This window comes from Ctenopharyngodon idella, chromosome 14 (assembly GCF_019924925.1).
Source record: "Ctenopharyngodon idella isolate HZGC_01 chromosome 14, HZGC01, whole genome shotgun sequence".
Classification (NCBI taxonomy): domain Eukaryota; kingdom Metazoa; phylum Chordata; class Actinopteri; order Cypriniformes; family Xenocyprididae; genus Ctenopharyngodon; species Ctenopharyngodon idella.
This window is the reverse complement of record NC_067233.1, coordinates 4,384,433-4,403,607: the sequence shown is the minus strand read 5'-3', so window position 1 is coordinate 4,403,607 and position 19,175 is coordinate 4,384,433. Positions and strand designations below refer to the sequence as shown.

At 35.7% G+C, this 19,175-nt stretch overlaps 1 protein-coding gene across 1 annotated transcript; it reads left to right on the top strand.

The window, feature by feature from the left end:
- Nucleotides 1-650: 650 nt before the first annotated feature.
- On the top strand, nt 651-15,605 carry mtnr1al (melatonin receptor type 1A like). The gene is made up of 2 exons (XM_051860111.1): nt 651-2,692; nt 12,395-15,605. Exons 1-2 carry the CDS (start codon nt 2,428-2,430, stop codon nt 13,162-13,164), a joined length of 1,035 nt encoding a protein of 344 aa, XP_051716071.1. The 5' UTR covers nt 651-2,427; the 3' UTR covers nt 13,165-15,605.
- Nucleotides 15,606-19,175: the final 3,570 nt, after the last annotated feature.

The following is a 19,175-nucleotide window of genomic DNA, read 5'->3' as shown; positions in this document are numbered from 1 at the left end:
AGTTTAAAATAAGACAACCACATGAATGTGGTTTAAAAGAGATGCAAGGGTTTGGCATATTTGTTTTGACGAATGAAACGAGGATACAGGTTTTCAGAATGACACCTGTGTAACGAAACAATCGCCAGATGATTTTTACGTTTCTGAAATGTCAAAAGTGGATGAGATAAAGCAAGGAATGGTACTGCTTTTGTTAAAGCTGTGCTGTTTATTTACAAAAGAATAAAAAGCATGCTTTAGTCAATCATAATTCTGACATGCGAAGGCATAATTATGACATAAAAAGTCAAAATTATGACATGCCAAGTCATACAGTAATTATGGCATGAAAAGTCGAAATTATGATATAAAATGTCAAAATATGAAGTCATAATTATGACATAAACAGTTAATTATGACTTTTTAATAATTTCGACTTTATCTCACAATTTCAACTTTTTATGTCATTATGGCATAAAAAGCCATAATTATGACTTTCGATTTTTGTCATAATTTCAACTTTTTGTTATAATTAAGATTTACCAAAGCATAATTTTTAGGTCATAAAAAGTAAAAATTATGACTTAGTATGTCATACTTTTGACTTTTTGTGTCACAATTTTGATTTTTATATCATAATTATGACTATGTAATTATTATGTGGTCATACTTTCAACTTTTTATGACATAATTAGATTTACTAAAGCATAATTTTTTAGTTCATAAAAAGTAAAAATTATGATTTTGTATGTTATGACGTCATAGTTTCGATTTTGTGTGCCATATTTTTTTTTTTTTTTTTCATAATTATGACTGTCATAATTATGATGTCCAAATTTATACTTTGTATGTCATAATTAAGATGTAATATGATTTTTAGGTCATAAAAAGTAAAAATTACGACTTTGTTTGTTATGACTTCATATGTCATAATTTTGACTTTTTGTGCCATATATTTTTTTTTTATTATGACTAATTATGACTGTCATAATCCTAACCCTAACCTTCAAGCCAGGAGGGTCAGACCCCCTAATTATGACAAAGTATGTCATAATTATGATGTCATAATTTCAACTTTTTTTATGTTATAATTTATACTTTTTGTCATAATTTATACTTTTTATGTCATAATTAAGATTTACCAAAGTATGATTTTTAGGTCATAAAAAGTAAAAATTACGACTTTGTTTGTTATGACTTCATATGTCATAATTTTGACTTTTTGTGCCATAATTTTTATTTTATTTTTTTTTTCATAATTATGACTAAGTATGTCATAATTTCGATTTTTTTATGTTATAATTTATACTTTTTGTCATAATTTATACTTTTTATGTCATAATTAAGATTTACCAAAGCATAATTTTTAGGTCACAAAAAGTAAAAATGATGACTTTGAATGCTATGTCTTAATATGTCATAATTTTGACTTTATGTGCCATAATTTTTTTTTTTTTTTTTCATGATTATGACTGTCATAATTATGATGTCCTAATTTCGACTTTTTATGTCATAATTTATACTTTGTATGTCAAAATTAAGATTTACCAAAGCATAATTTTTAGGTCATAAAAAGTAAAAATTAAGACTTTGTGTTATGACTTAGTATGTCATAACCCAACCATAAACTTCGAGCCAGGAGGGTCTGACCCCCTAATTATGACTAAGTATGTCATAATTATTACGTCATAATTTCTTCTTTTTATGTCATAATTTCTATCTTTTTATGTCAATTTATACTTTTTGTCATAATAAAGATTTACCAAAGCATGTTTTTTTTTCTTATGCGACTGAAATGGGCTTCCAAGACCCCCAACATTTGTAGAGCTTTTTCCCGAACATTTTTAGGGCAGCTTCACACCAGGAGGGTCAGACTCCCTCCCGCCCCACCTGCTGATTGAGACATGACAGTGTGCTTTAACTGCGCGCGCCAGGCTGGAGCCATCAGGTGCCCTCACATGATCAGCACGAGCATCCTCAGCATCAGCATCCAGCTTCACACAAAGGCAACACAAGTCAGAGCACGTGCGGATATAAATGAGACAGGTCTCTGGATCTCCAACTGCGCCTCACGATGAGGGAACTTCTGAAGTTTGGGAGGTGTTTATCCACTCTTGTAGCCTATTTATTTCCCGGCGGCTTTTTGGAGGCAGCATTGTGAATGAGGGACGAACGGTTAAGAAGTGAATGAATGGACTTATATTTATGTATCAGATTTATGAATGGGCGTCTTTGACAAGCACAGCGCGCTTCATAAGTTTTCATGATCGACCAAAGAGACGCTGGATTACAATTTTGTCTAAAAAAAATCGCCGCAATTTTATTTGAAACGGTACTATTTTTTCTCTCATTTACGATTTAACTCGAAATCAACTCGAAATCCCTTCATGGCAGCTGTAAGAGCGCGCGACTGAACTGGCGCACTACCCGCTGCTGCGCGGTGTCTGGATGCGCGCGCTGCGCGATAGATACCCGTGGCACGGAGGACTGGACCCCTCACCGCTGCCCTGTGATGATGAATTGAGGATGGTGGAGGGAACGGACGCCCCTTTGAGGAACATTTCGACAGGAAATCGGGACAGCAAATACCTCTCTTTCCCCTGGGTGGTGACTTTACTCTCCAGTGTTCTGATCACCACGATTATAGTAGATGTTCTGGGCAACCTGTTGGTCATTGTATCAGTCTTCAGAAACAGAAAGCTCAGGAAGGCAGGTAAATGTCACTATAATTCATCATGCTGACATGTTTTTTTAGCAAGGGCTTCTGAACTGACATTATTAGAGATCGACTGATATCTCTGATTGATCAAGAACAGAATATGGTTTTATTTCTGACATTAGTAAATAAATAATCATTAACGAAAAATATGCATTATGAATATTTATTATTATCACCTGGTTTGCTGGTCTTTAAACCTGATCAACTAAAAAAGTGCCCCAATTCCCTCTAAAACAAGAGCAGACCAGTAAGTCCAGCAAACCAAAGGCTGATTTATTTTGATTTATTTTATTCAGTCATTATTATTATTCATCTTTTTCATCTTCTTAATAATAATAATAATAATACTAACAACAGCAACAATAATAGGTTAATAATATGCAATACAAATAATATTTATGCACAATTGTTTTTTGAGCTAAATCGTCAAACATTTTCATCATTGTTTTGGCCTGTTTAACTGTTAAGCTACAAATAAACTTTAATGAATGAATGGCAGAAAAAACAATTAATTATGCAAATGTGACGGACGTAGACTGGTAGGAGCTGTGCATGTAAACCTCACTCCTCTGATCTCAAGAGGCACTCTAGCGACTGACGCTAGAGACTGCGTCTTTAGCCTATTTGTTAGAGGGCCAGACTCCCATGCCCGCGTACCCGGGTTCAAGTCCCACTTAGAGCGGGTGGTACGAACAGAAGGGGTTACACAAACAACACGTTTGCACAACAGATAGTTATGTACCTGTGATCACCATGATTTCCATTGTGTCAAATAGTAGCTTTCATAGACCTGATATTAAAGTACTAATAAGTGATTATTGGTCTCATTTTCTTTTCAAAGATTCAGAGACCAAGTAATTGACTCATCAATGACTTCCAGACCATTATGATCACATGAGGTGTCAAACTGAAAGAACAAGACAAAAGCATGGTGGTATACAGCTGCTGAATGGATGCTGCCCTGTTAACATTGTCATTTTTAGTCTGTGGATAACATCTCAATCTACCTCAGGCCACTGGTCTTATCTCACAAACACAGCACAGCCTGACCTTTTCTGTTTGGAGATTTAAACTTTAAGGGTTTCTAATGTACAGTCATTTTGTCTGACCAACTAATGATTGACCTTTAAAAGAAACAAGCACTGTGAAGAGTAATGAGATACACTTTTCCTAATGATCTCTTTTTTTGCATGAGAAATAAAGTTTCAAACAGAGCTTGAAACTGAGACACCTGCTAACCAGACACATACAGATCATAATGGGTTAGTTCACTCAAAAATGAAAACTCTGTCATTAATTACTCACCCTCATGTCGTTCCACACCCGTAAGACCTTCGTTCATCTTCGGAACACAAATTAAGATATTTTTGATAAAATCTGATGGCTCAGTGAGGTCTCCATTGACAGCAAGATAATTAACACTTTCAAATGCCCAGAAAGCTACTAAAGACATATTTAAAACAGTTCTTGTGACTACAGTGGTTCAACCTTATTGTTACGAAGCAACAAGAACACTTTTTGTGCACCAAAAAAACAAAATAAAAACAGATTTTATCAAAAATATCTTAATTTGTGTTCCGAAGATTAATGAAGGTCTTATGGGTGTGGAACGACATGAGGGTGAGTAATTAATGACAGAATTTTCATTTTTGAACTAACCCTTTAATGCAACATGTGTAGTCTTATAGATACTAACAAAATAGTTCCACACAGAAATATCCTCTTTTGTGACGTTTAATTCTGTTGATTATACTCCCTGAAGGAACAGTACTAAACAAACTGTGGTTTGTACTGTCAGTTTTTTCTCTTATATAAAGCCATTAAGGCCATTTTAATGCAGAAGCTTACAAAGCTGCTGCTATTGAGACGGGTTCATGAACTGCTGACACACCTCCAGTAATTAGAGCTCTAGTGTTTTGCTGCAATGTGATGTGTGATACCATCACGGTATTTGCACATCATATGATTTCTTGGTAAATCCCTTCATTTTTCTTTTTCTTTTTTTTTTTTTTTTAGCCCCGACACAAGAACACTACAAAACATTTTCAGTCACACTTTAGATCCAGTTCTCATTATTAACTAACTATTAACTATAACTTTTGCCTCAATAAGCTCCTAATTACTACTTATTAATAGTTAGTAAGGTAGTTGTTAAGTTTATGTATTGTGTAGGATTAAGGGATGTAGAATATGGTCATGCTGAATAAGGCATTAATATGTGCTTTATAAGTACTAATAAACAGCCAATATTCTGGTAATACGAATGCTACCGTGTTACCGCATTTTCTTCATCAGTATTTTCATCATTTTTTCAGTAAAAAAATATCCAAATATCCTTAAAGGGATAGTTCACCCAAAAATGAAAATTATCCCATGATTTACTCAACCTCAAGCCATCCTACGTGTATACGACTTTCTTCTTTCAGTCAAACACAATCGGAGTTACAGTATATTAAAAATATCTTGGCTCTTCCCAGCTTTGTGATGGCATTGAGTTTTTGAAGCTCCAAAAAGTGCATCCGTCCATCATAAAAGTAATCCATACGACTCCAGTGGGTTAATAAAGGCCTTCTGAAGTGAAGCGATTGGTTTTTTTGTAAGAAAAATAACCATATTTAAAACTATAAACTATAATCACTGGCTTCCGGCAACAGCCGTACGCACGTTCACAAGAGAGTCGAGTTCAGGCGGAAAGGTGACCTTTGACCCGACGTACAACGTAGCCCCTCTTCTCCGATTGTGTTTGTCTGAAAGAAGATAGTCATATACACCTAGGATAGCTTAAAGGTGAGGAAATTATGGGATAATTTTCATTTTTGGGTGAACTATTCCTTTAAAACAAAATAAATTTACTTGAGACACAGAATTGCTTATAAGATAAGAACACTTATTGTCTATATAGTTCATTTTTTTTATTGCCCCACTAGCAAACACTCACAAAATGTTGTTAGATTTAAGCTGAAAACATTGTTAAAACTTATTTTTAAAACTGTAATTAAAACAAAAAGATTATTAAATACATTTTACAAGAAAAAAAAAAACTATTTTAGTCTTTCAGTCATGTTTAGATCAGTTTTATTTTGTAATTATTTGTCAAATTTACTAGCAATTCCTGAGTGAAAATTGTTTCAAAGTAAATCCTACATCCTTTTTTTTTTTTTTCAGTGTACAAAAAATAAAAATAAAATAAAATATGTTCAGTCTTAATACCCATTGCGATTTTTTTCTTCTAAAGTAAACTTGTTTTAAGTTCGTTGAAAATATCAAAAGTATTTTTTAGTATAGAAAATACACTTTTGCAGTGTATAGCAATGACTAGACAATACTCTCCATGAGGCACTATATATAGCTCTATATAGGTCTTTAAATGTGTTTTCATTGTAAACACTTACAGGTGAAGCTGTACTTGATGCTCAGTGAGGGCAGATCCATTACGGATAGTGGATCTGGATCAAAGCTAATATGTGATAAATGTGATGATTTATTCCATCACAGGCCCTGACATTTCAGACTGATGCACAAGTGACAAAATTCAATTTGTATTCCATTTCCATCATATTCATCAATAGCCAAATGAATTTATAGCACTTAAATTTAAAATATTCTTGACCTCTATTCTTGTGACATTGAAGTTGTCATCTTTATTTAAATTGCACTCTATACACTGCAAAAAATGCTTTTCTTACTTAGAGTTTTTGTCTTGTTTTTAGTCCAAATATCTAAAAATTGGGGTAAAACAAATATTATTTCAAACCGAAAACAAGATTATTTTGCTTGTTTTAGGGAAAAACTCATTTAATTTTGACTTATTTTTTTATGAAAACAAGACAATAATTTTTACTTGTCTAGAAAATGCTTCTTGATTTAAGAATTTTTAGATATTTGAACTAAAAACAAGACAAAAAATCAGAAGTTATTACTCCACCACCTGCATGTGACGCCATTAACGACAGTCCTATATTGTTGAACTGACATGGTTCAAACAACAGAGATGTGACCGGTTTCAGGAAACAGTTGTGACTAGCTAGTTAGTTTCTACATTATGCATTATGGTGGTTAAACAGTGAGTTACGTCATTGTGCAGTTTCACAGTAATAAACAGGATAATAGAATCAATGATGCAAATTTTAATACAAGACAAATGCAAAGATGCCTGTAAAGAAGCTCTAAAAAGACAATAGTGTCATTATTCAGCTCAATTCAGTTCAGTTCAATAACAGTGTAAAGAAACAAGTTCAATTCAGCTACTGTATAGTATAGTTTTGTTATTCAGCTCAAGTCAGTTCAATGTTGATTCAGTTCAGTTCAATAACAGTGTCAATATTGCAAAATTCATCAGTTCAAATTCAATTTCAGCTGTAAAGCAGCTCTACAGAAGACAATAGTGTCATCATCAGTGTCAGTACAGTCAAATTGATAATATTCCTGCATATGAAGTGTCTTTTAAGCCCCAACTAAGCAAGCAAAAGGCAACTGTGGCAAGGAACCCAAACTCCATCAGCTGACAGAAATGGAGAAAAAGCCGACATTAACCACAGAACGTACCTCCAACACAGCAGAGTTCATATGAAGAACAAACCAGTCCATCAAAATTCACACACGTCCATCAGTAAAAAGTCTACTACTTTGATCACCAATTTGAACTCCCAGAACAACACCGAGAGCTTGTTTCAGAATGACAGCCTGTAGGCATGAATTTACATGTGTCCTGTCATCACAGATATCAGTTAAGCGAGACGAGGTGATCTCTGAATTAATGGTGCAGTGCTACCTGTGCAACACAGAAAAACTTTAACAATCCCACAAAACCAGAACTACAGTTCTTCATCGTGTCTTCATATTTGCCACCTTTGTAACTACAGACTCTTTTCCACATCACTGGATCTGAATATCCCGTCAATGAGGCCTGTCCCTAATTTCTGCATTGTGATGATTGTGAAGGGAAGCACCATTAAAGGGATTGTTCACCCAAAAATGAAAATTATCCCATGATTTACTCACCCTCAAGCCATCCTAGGTGTACATGACTTTCTTCTTTCAGTCAAACACAATCAGAGTTATATTAAAAAAATATGATGGCTTTTCCAAGCTTTATAATGGGAGTGAATAGTAACCGAGATTTTGAAGCCCAAAAAAACACATTCATCCATCATAAAAGTAATCCATACAACTCCAGGGGGTTAATAAAGGCCTTCTGAAGAGAAGTGATGCATTTTTGTAAGAAAAATAACCATATTTATAACTTTATAAACTAGAATCACTGAAAGCGAAAAGTGAACTTTGATCTGAAGCATGATGTACTAGACCAAAACAAAACACCAGTCATGAATTAGAAGTCTAAAACGAGAATTTTTAAAAAGAAATGTCGGAGGAGCTTGAGTTTTTTGCCTAGCCCTATTTGTTTGAACCGCGAGAGGCGTCTACTCTCACCTAAAGCCCAAAGTATACTTCACGTACGCGAAGGTGAGCGTACAGTGCGCGTGACGCAAATTTCATCATCAGAAGAGTACGCGTGTACACGCACCGCCGGATTTTTGTAACTGCGCGTACTTGTACTTACACACGTGCGTTTAATTTTTTTTGCAGTAATTAGTTTATCCACAAGGTGGCAACCGTGCCCTGGGGGCATCGATTCACAAGGTAGTCAAAGAAAAACGGCATAAACAGAACAGACAGGAACGCATGCAAGCTACGGCGACGATGGAGGCCTACATAGACGAGAGATTGTGTGAAGAGGTTAGAAAGTACCCTCATTTGTACAACTCTAGCATGAAAGAATACAAAGATGTTTAGATGGGTTGTAACTCGTGGCGAAAGATTATTCAAAATTGCGAAGTATACCCAGAGCTTAAGCTTACGCTACTCCTACATCATATGCCGGTGTTGTGCTGAATTTCGACCCCCTGCCAGATCATTACCCCCCTAGTATTGGTAGGTTTAGAAGTAGGTATGGGGGAGAGGTTAGGATTAGGGGTGGGGATAAGATTAGGCAATTAGGTAGTGACTTCAACGAGGGGGCTAATAATTTGGCAGGGGGTCGAAATTCAGCTGAACCTGGGAACTCAACTCTCTTGTGAACATGCGGATGGACGTTATCGGAAGCTAGTGATTATAGTCTATAAAGTTATAAATATGGATGTTTTTCTTACAAAAAATGCATTGCTTCACTTCAGAAGCCCTTGTGATTGTGTTTGACTGAAAGAAGAAAGTCATATACACCTAGGATGGGATAATTATGGGATAATTTTCATTTTGGGTGAACTAACCCTTTAACATGTTCTTTACTTCACCCAAACAGACAACTGTCTGAGCTGATTCTCTCAATATGAAACAGTGGTGGCAAATACTGCATTTATTTGTTGCTGATTGATTGAGTGGACAAGCAGAAGATAAGGCTCTCTGGTTTGAGCAATTTAGAAAATACCAGTAAGTGAACTAAAATATCAAAAATGTTAAATGTGGCACTAAAATAATAATTTGCAATAACTGCGTTGTTCACGTACGAGCCCTGTCGACACATGGGAGATCAACACAGCTGGATGTGATGTGTGCGCTCAGTAATTCAAAGAATTCAATTCATTGCCTCCAGTCACAGAAGTGGATGCAGAAGTCAATGCAGCACTTGTTTAATGGAGCATCTATACCTGGAGTGTTGAAACGTGCTTTTTAAACAGATACTGAAATTCAAAATAAAGCAATTTCATTAGTGTGATGGTGTTAATCAGAATTTTATTATGAAAGTCAGCCCCCATAAGAGATGCCACACTAGCACTAAATATATAAACCTCATGTGTTCAAAGTGCTCAACAGGCATGGACACCATTTAATTGATTGTTAGATTTAATAAGCCTGTTAATGTAGTTACACAGAACTAGCAAATCCTTTCATTAAAGAAGAAAGGCCACTTATTGGTCTTATAATGTGTACAATCTTTCGCTACATGAGCTACATTGTAAAGGAGCATGAAGATGTTGCTCAAACATTGCAAGAGCCAATTATACTGTGTAGGTCATTGCTTTGAACCTCCTGGATTTGTCTACACACAGTTTGATATTGATATTTACTGCATATTTGTTTGTGACTCATATCAAGCACATCTATTTGTTTTGGGCTTATCACACAGACTGGGTTTTGTCTCTGGCATTCATGAAAAAGTAAAGAATGATAATCCACACATGGAAAGGTAACATGGCTGTTAATTTCAGTAGCACAACAAAGGCCGACAAGAGACTTTACCAACCCAGTGTAAGACTGTTAACTGCTAAATGAGGTGATTTGTATGATCACAAGCTGTTTTCAAGCTTGTTCAGTCAGGTGTTCTGCGGTTTCTCTATTGCATTACACCGTCTACACTATGCAAGTATATGAATGCAAATGCTTCTAACTTTGCATGCACGTTTTAAATCAAGTCAATGCTTTTTGAAATTTATCTATAATACCTGGGAAAAAATTATCTCAATGGCATGGATACGCAATTTAAAATCTGCCATCTTTGTTCACGGATGCTTATACTTCTTTTTTGAGTTTGAGCCATTCATGCCTTGTAACCAATTACTCTGAATGTTTTTTGCATTAAAAAACTCAGAATACAAGGCTTTTTGGGTCTGGATGGTAAAGTTACAGCATCTACCAGCGGGGAAAACTCGCAAACATGCTAACATGGCTTTAATACGGAGCCCCGCACATGACATGCACGATTTACTAATTTGTTCCCTCGATTTCGCAAAACACCTGACTGAACGTGCGCACAATTTACTATTTCGTTCCCTCGATTTATAAATCATGCGCATGATTTAAAAATCAAGGGAATGAAATAGTAAATCATGCACACGATTAAGTAAATCGAGGGAACGAAATAGTAAATTGTGCGCACGTTTTAGTAAATCGAGGGAATGAATTCATAAATCGTGCACACGATTTAGCCTACTATTTTTTCCTGCATGTCTTGTCAGGGGCTTCGTACTTTAAAACAACATGGATTGTTAAAAACACTTTACAAATAAAAAATTGACAAACCTTGCATTCTCAGAGTTTTCACAAGGGGCGCTATAGCAAGAATTAGTGTACATTGTCTTCTACTATCATGGCAGTCATGCAAGATCCTATTGCACAGAATCCAATGACTGAGACCATTTTTAATGCATATTTATTCAGATTACAAAATAATAGGAATCACTTTTATGGTGTATTTATTCTTAATCATGACTAATGCTTTTAAATTAAACATCAAACTCTAAAAAGTGTTGGGTTGTTTCAACCCAAATTTGGGTCAAATATGGAAAAATCCAATGGTTGGGTTAAAAATGTAATTAAAAAATTGAACCCAATGGTTGGGTTTGCCCATATTTGACCCAAATTTTTTAGAGTGACATATCACATTACACCTGCGACCCTGAGTGTTTTGGAAAATGGATGGATGAACCAACGCTATCTCACGACCAATTTGTACGGATTTCTGAGGTGGCTAATTCGTATGAATTCATACAATTTGTCTAAACCCCATTGAAAGTTTAGGGGTGGGGTTAGGCGTAGGTTGTTCGTACAAATTCATACGAATTTGGCAACTCGTAAACTCGATTTAGCAAAAAACATGAATTCGTACAAGTGAGTTTGTACGAATTCTTACGAATTAGCCACCTTGTAAAATACGCATGAATTGCTGTGAGATCGGGTACGATGAACACATTAGTAAACCTAAAAATGGTCAAATTAAACATTTCACTTTTTTTTTTTAACATTAACAGTTGGGTTGAAAATGGACAAACCCAGCAATTGGGTTGTTTTATGTTTGACCAACCTGCTGGGTAGTTTTATTTAACCCAACTATTGTTTAAAATTTACTAAATGTCTGGCTTAAAATAACCCCAAAATATCTGAAATCCCTAAAAATCTGACACATAAATACTAGAGGCAACAATAATAATCAAAAGGTGAACATTTATTAATAAGCAATTTAATAAATGTTTATAATGTTTAATTATTATTCATTAAACTTATTAATAAATGTTAATTTCCAACTTATTTTGGGTTCATTTTAAGCAAGCAATACAGTCATTTTTAAACAATAGTTGAGTTAAAACTACCCAGCAGGTTGGGCAAACATTTAACCCAATCGCTGGGTTTATCCATTTTCAATCCTACTTGGATTGTTTTTAACCCAGCATTTTTAAAATGTGTAGCCTACTAGCTTAACAAAGCACTAACTGGTTAAGAAAAGCTATTTTTAATAGCTAAAACAAGATATCATAATAACACACTACGTTTTTGATTTGGGGACTAGGAATAATTGAGAATATAGGATTTTGCGGGGGATATGATATTGATAACTCTCTCTCTTGGCAAATTGTATGTTTTGGCGAATTGTTGGCTAATTCGCATTAATTCTCTCATTCGTATGTTTTCATACGATCTGCTTACGCCCCACTGATGGTAAGATTTAGGGGTGGACCTTCCCTAAAAATCATAAGTTTCTGTACAACACACATCATGTGAATTCATTCAAATTCATTCATTTCTCATGAGATCAGGTTGGAGCAACTTGTTATAGCTAGCTATCTGTTGTCCAGACATTTCCTTCTATGCTTGACTTTGTTTCCAGACCTATTTGTGATATTCAAGAACAGAATGAAAAGAAAACTCCACACGAAATGTCTGTACACCTTGTTTTCAGTGATATTTTTTCTCTCATGCTTACAGGTAATGCCTTTGTGGTGAGTTTGGCGATAGCAGACCTGCTAGTAGCCATCTACCCCTACCCACTCGTCCTAACTGCCATCTTCCACGACCGCTGGATTGCTGGTGATATTCACTGCCAAATCAGTGGCTTCCTCATGGGGCTCAGCGTGATCGGCTCTATTTTCAACATCACAGGTATCGCCATCAACCGCTACTGTTATATCTGCCACAGCCTTAAGTACGACAAGCTCTTTTCCAACAAGAACACAGTATGCTACGTGGTGCTGGTCTGGGCGCTGACTATCCTGGCAATCGTCCCCAATTGGTTTGTGGAGTCTTTGCAATACGACCCACGCGTCTACTCGTGCACCTTCGCCCAATCTGTGAGCTCGCTCTACACCATCACGGTGGTGGTGGTACACTTCATTCTGCCCATCGGCATCGTCACATACTGCTACCTGCGCATCTGGATCCTCGTCATACAGGTCCGCAAACGGGTCAAGCCCGACAGTCGGCCCAAGATCAAGCCTCATGACTTCCGAAACTTTCTCACCATGTTTGTGGTGTTTGTGTTGTTCGCTGTCTGCTGGGCTCCGTTGAACCTCATAGGCCTGGCGGTGGCGATCCATCCTAGACTCGGTCAAGCCATACCCGAGTGGCTCTTCACAGCCAGCTACTTCATGGCATACTTCAACAGCTGCCTAAATGGTGTTATATATGGAGTGCTAAACCACAACTTTCGAAAAGAATATAAAAGGATTGTACTTGCTATTTTCAAGTTTAATTGTTGAGTTTTCACAATGAGACAAGCACTGTGTCTTTCTTAAAATTTGTAAGTTATTCAAATGTAATGATGCATCTTTTGTCATTTGAATGTTTGAATTTTGTTATACCAAATATGGTCATATTTTGAGTCACTGTATATACATGCTTAAATTTGCACAGAATTATATATGTTTAAACTTGAGTTTCTCGTTTACATTATCATCTACACAATAAGTTCTTATTTAAATATTTAATTGGCATCTATATGTAAAAGATGGTGTCCTAAAGGCCCGTTCACACCAAGAACAATAACTATATAGATAACAATAAAGATATAGTTCTAAAAATTGTTCTAAATATAAAAGAATAGCACTGTCCACACCACAGCTATAACGATAACGATATAGAGAAACGATATCGTTGGGATCACTTTAACAATGATAAAACACTGACAGCCAATCAGAATCCATTCTAATTTAATTTAAAATGGCGGACGACATTGCGGAGAAGTTAATGGCCGAGGTCCAGAAAAAGCCACCACTGTTTGACAAGTCAAGTTTTCAAGGATACTTTAAAGAAAATGGATATATGGAAAACAATCGGTCATAAGTGGTGAGAAGTATTAATATGAGATCATTATGCCAGGCTAGCAAACAGTGTAAAAAAATTACCTCAGGTATCCAGCGCTAGTTTCGACAATACGGTCTTGCTTCCTTTGAAGTTGCAGTGAAAGAGACTTTCCTCAGCTAAATTCACTGCTAGATTAGATCGATTGCACTAGCTATTCACTCGAAACATAGCACGCTGAAGACATCTGCTGGTTAAAGCCGTGTAAATGCAACAAGAACAGAAAAAAAACATGTCGTACACACTTTGAAACGGCAGCGCGTGAGCTTACAATAACAGACCGTTATCGTTCGTTGGAGTGAACGCAAATATATTTATTTATCTTTATAGTTATCGTTCTTGGTGTGAACGGGCCTTAAAACTAATCAAAACCCATGATAAAGACCATTCTAAATACTATTTTAATTAAAATAGTGCTTGACTTTATTTAAAATCAATGTGATTGTCATTTGTTGAAAATTCAAATGCCTGAAAATGTTTATATATAATGCATTTAAAAAAATATTTATATATATTATATATACTATTTATTTAAATATTTTCTGAAATGCTATTGCTTTAAAACATGATTTTTTATTTTTTTTTTAATGCTGTCTCATTTACATGTTAAATATTTGATTCCATTGGAGAAAGATCTACCAAAACAATTAGTGAATATTTGAAGTGCTAATGGAGCATGTCAAACGAGTTATTAGGAGAAATGTTGAGATCATTTTCAGGTCATAATTAAGTTCATCATGATTAAACTTAAATCTACTTATCATTTAATCTCAATTTAATAAACTCCATTAAGTCAATTTTATTAGGGTGACAGAAGTCCCATATTTGGAGAGACCTGATATTTATTTCTTAATAAGAAAATATATCTATGTTATGAATGAATTATGTATTAATGAGGATATATGAGATTTTAATAATTACATTTGTGAGCATATTTTTGCTGAAGTAATAGGGTTATGCTAAATGAAATTACCTCAATTACAAAAAAGAGTATATGATTTATTCTAAATTATTTCACACGAATATATCAATACAAATGAACTGATTCTTGAATGTTTCAAAAATGCACAAAGAATATTAAGTGTTCCAATGGAAAGCACTTCCATGCATCCTACAAAAATTTGTTTTTGTGCGTAAAGGTGGTTGGAAATCATAAAGTGCAATGCTGTTTTATTTGAAATCTCCACTCTGCACATTTTCCGATCAAATATTTATTAAACAATCATATTTTTATATGTAGACATTCCTGTGAATGCACTTGGACTCTGAGTGCTGCATTCATTCTCAGAACAATGTTTAATAGTAATTAAATCCTAATAAAATTTGATCACTGTGCAACACAAGAAAATATATGAAATATTCACTCCACCGTGGGGAAAGAAAGCTATGTTTTACATAGAAGTAAAGAAACCATTTCTGACATGTGGTTGTTTTTATAGATGAACACCAGAAGTACATGCTTGGCAAGATGTATGTTGTTACAACAAAGAATAAATACTCACAAGTCAACACACGTTAGAATCGAACATTTGCCCAGGGCAGTTTTCTTCATGGTGTGCTGCCAGACATCATTAACCATTCAGAGCAGGTTTGGCAGAAGAAAAACTATAGATCTCTGACAGGGAGCTCTGTGGGTCAGCGAGGACAAATAGCTTGTAGATGGTAGATTTATGCCTCAGGGTTTCAGAATAAAACAGGGAAACGTCACACAGATGCTGAGGCTCACAGAAAGCCCAAATCACAGTTAAAGGTATCCTATGACACTGCTTAAGCTTTGCTCAAGAGATCGACAGTCAAGTAGCATCTATGGCTGGACATGATTAAATTGTTCCAGACAGGCCAATGCACTGAATATATGGTAAAATACTTACACATGATATGTGTTAAAGTCGTCATGAAATCAAAATTGACCCTATTTGCTTTGTTAGTGCATATTACTAGTCTTGTGGTGAACAATTAAAACGTGCAAGTTAATACACAGAAAAAAATTGTTTGTTGTGATAATCTTTAATCAAAATCTGAAAAGTTACTTCTGGTCTGGAATAGTGTTCCTTCACAGATGACGTCAGTTTGACAGCTTGGGTTGAAAACGCTTAAACCACTCCCCTCCAACCGTTAGTCTGCTATGAGCGAGAGATGGAGAGGAGGGGTGCAAAAGTAAAACCCTGCCCTCTATTCAATATTCCGTTTTACTTGGAAATACGTCTCAACACTGGAGAAAAGTCGTTTGCAACTTCCGGTTCATGAGGACTTAGTTAGTTCACCCAAAAATGACGTTCACCCTCATGTCGTTTTACACCCATAAGACCTTCGTTCATCTTCAGAACACAAATTAATATTTTTTTGATAAAATCCGATGGCTCAGTGAGATCATTGCCAGCTAGATAATTAACACTTTCAGTGCCCAGAAAGCTACTAAAGACATATTTAAAACAGTTCATGTGACTACAGTGGTTCAACCTTAATGCTATGAAGCGACGAGAATACTTTTTGTGCGTCAAAAAACAAAATGACGACTTTATTCAACAATATCTAGTGATGGGCGATTTCAAAACACTGCTTCATGAAGCTTCGAAGCTTTACGAATCTTTTGTTTCGAATCAGTGGTTCGGAGCGCGTATCAAACTGCTAAAGTCACGCCCCCCAGTGGTGAACCATCGAAATTTCTAAACACTTACGACGTAACAAAGCCTCATTTACTGAAATCACGTGACTTTGCCAGTTTGATACGTGCTCTGAACCACTGATTTGAAACAAAAGATTCGTAAAGCTTCAAAGCTTCATGAAGCAGTGTTTTAAAAATTGCCCATCACTAGATATTGTTGAATAAAGATGTTATTTTGTTTTTTTTGGTGTGCAAAAAGTATTCTTGTTGCTTCATAACATTAAGGTTGAACCACTGTAGTCACCTAAACTGTTTTAAATATGTCTTCAGTAGCTTTCTGGGAATCTGAAAGTGTTAATCATCTTGCTGTCAATGGAGGCCTCACTGAGCCATCGGATTTCATCAAAAATATCTTAATTTGTGTTCTGAAGAGGAACGAAGGTCTTGCAGGTGTGGAACGACATGAGGGTGAGTAATTAATGACAGAATTTTCATTTTTGGGTGAACTAACACTTTAACATGAGTTTGCTGTAATGAAATTTTGTTATTACAGGGCTCTCTGGAATCCCTGATTTTGATTGGTCACTGGTACCATTCAGGAGTCAGATATTTCCAAATAATCAACCTCGACTATGGCAATGCTGAATATAAGAGCACTCATCCTGATAAATCATTTGATACAATGCACTTATTGTGTACATACATTTTTATACATTGTACTTAAAAAATACCTGCATGTACTGCAACTAATTTCTGTAATTACATCTATAATTACACTGTTGACCCTTCTCTTAACCCACCCTTAAACCCACCCATACCACCAAACCTGTCACAAACCTTACCCGTATCACACCTCAAAAGTGTTTTGCAAAACAACAAACACAATAAGTACATTTTAACTAATAATTATGTTTTTATTCAAGTACATAGTTAAAGACACATAATATAAAGTGTGACCATTTATTGTAGTGAAAATGACTTCAGGCCACTTGTTTTGGACTATTTTTCTTAGCAGCATTAAGTAAAATAATTTGCTCAATAATAAACTCATATAATCAATATTTTATGTCTAAGCAAGTACTATTTATTTATTTGGTGTAGCCGCATGTAATAACATGTTACTTATTAAACTCGTTTACAACTGGACAACCATGTAACTTTCTCATGAGTCATGACGCGCTTCCCATATTTTTTGTTGATGTCAAAACTCATAAAGTTCATCTCTCTTGGTAGAAGCTGGCCAAATTACACAGATGCCAGTGTGGATAGGTTGTATCATGGTCTTCAAATACCATAAAGGAAAAATACACAAGGAGAAAGCATGAACCAGACTATATTAAATACAGGTTCACTTGCTGCGAGTGTAAACATGGTTTGTGCCGACCACAATATGTTTTGTGTGGTGAATTACTGACTGCCGAGAGCATGAAACTTTGAAATTACACAATAAACAATTTCTGTGCTGGGTTTCCACTTGTTCAGTGCGAAAGCTGGGTCTTGAAGCTAAATCAGTTGATAATGTGACACCTCAAATAATACTCACTATTGTATGGAAGAATTTAAAGACTGCCTGTGGTGAAATCAAGTTTTTAATGTTGTTTATGTCTGTGTGGTGTTTTTAATAAGCTTTAAAGCGGTGGTTGATAGTGATTTCACTTTTTTAACTTTAGTTAGTGTGTAATGTTGCTGTTTGAGCAAAAACAACATCTGCAAAGTTACGACACTCAAAGTTCAACGCAAAGGGAGACATTTTCTTTTACAGAATTCTCTGTTTAAGGACTACAGCAAATGGCTGGTAGGGACTACAACAAGCTTCTTCCTGGGTTAGTGACATCACTAATCCTAAAATTTACATAAATCCCGCCCTCGAGAACACACAACAAAGGGGTGAGGCCATGTTGGGCTGCTTTAGAGAAGAGGAAGAGTTGTTGTAGTAGAGTGTTGTTGACATGCCGTCATTTTACGCCGGACTGCTTCACAAACGAGGGTCAACTCAACACTGGATTTGCACAAAAGATTAACATGACGGCACATGCTAGTCGATGAGTTGAATCAACATAAATTTATCCACTAACCATTCAGAAACGTCCAGTTTCATTCTAAAAGTTGTAACTTCTTCCTGAGTCTCTCCATCAGTGTCGACTCCGGTTTGAGCAATGTAAGGCTGAACACTGTCGTCATTTTCGCTGCGTGAGATTCTCCAGCTTTGTTGTTGTTCAGCAACCAAAGCTCGAGCTGTTTCTCTTCTGGAAAGGGGGCCGCGAGCAGCAGCTCATTTGCATTTAAAGGGACACACACAAAAACGACATGTTTTTGCTCACACCCAAATAGGGGCAAATTTGACAAGCTATAATAAATGATCTGTGGGGGATTTTGAGCTGAAACTTTACAGACACATTCTGGGGACACCAGAGACTTGTAAAAGGGGCATTATAGGTCCCCTTTAAGACAAACCATATGCAAATTCATAAGTCAACAACCATTGCTGAGTATTTTCTCCTTAAAACTGCAGTGAACCAAAGACTCAGTCTCAAAAACACAGTTTGAATTCGCCGGTGTTTCTTATGTCACAAACATATCATTAACTTTCTGATGTTCTGAGTTGTTCAAAGCGTTTCTAAGGATACTGATTTTTAGAAGGCAGACGGAGATGGCGAATGGGAAAATGGTTTGTGTAACATTAGCAACACATTATTAGCTGTTTGATAACGTAGTCAAGCAAAAGGCTAATCATATTAATTATCGTTGTGTCTGATGTTGTAAAGAGTGATACATAAAATGCATTACTAAAATTCTGATGCATCA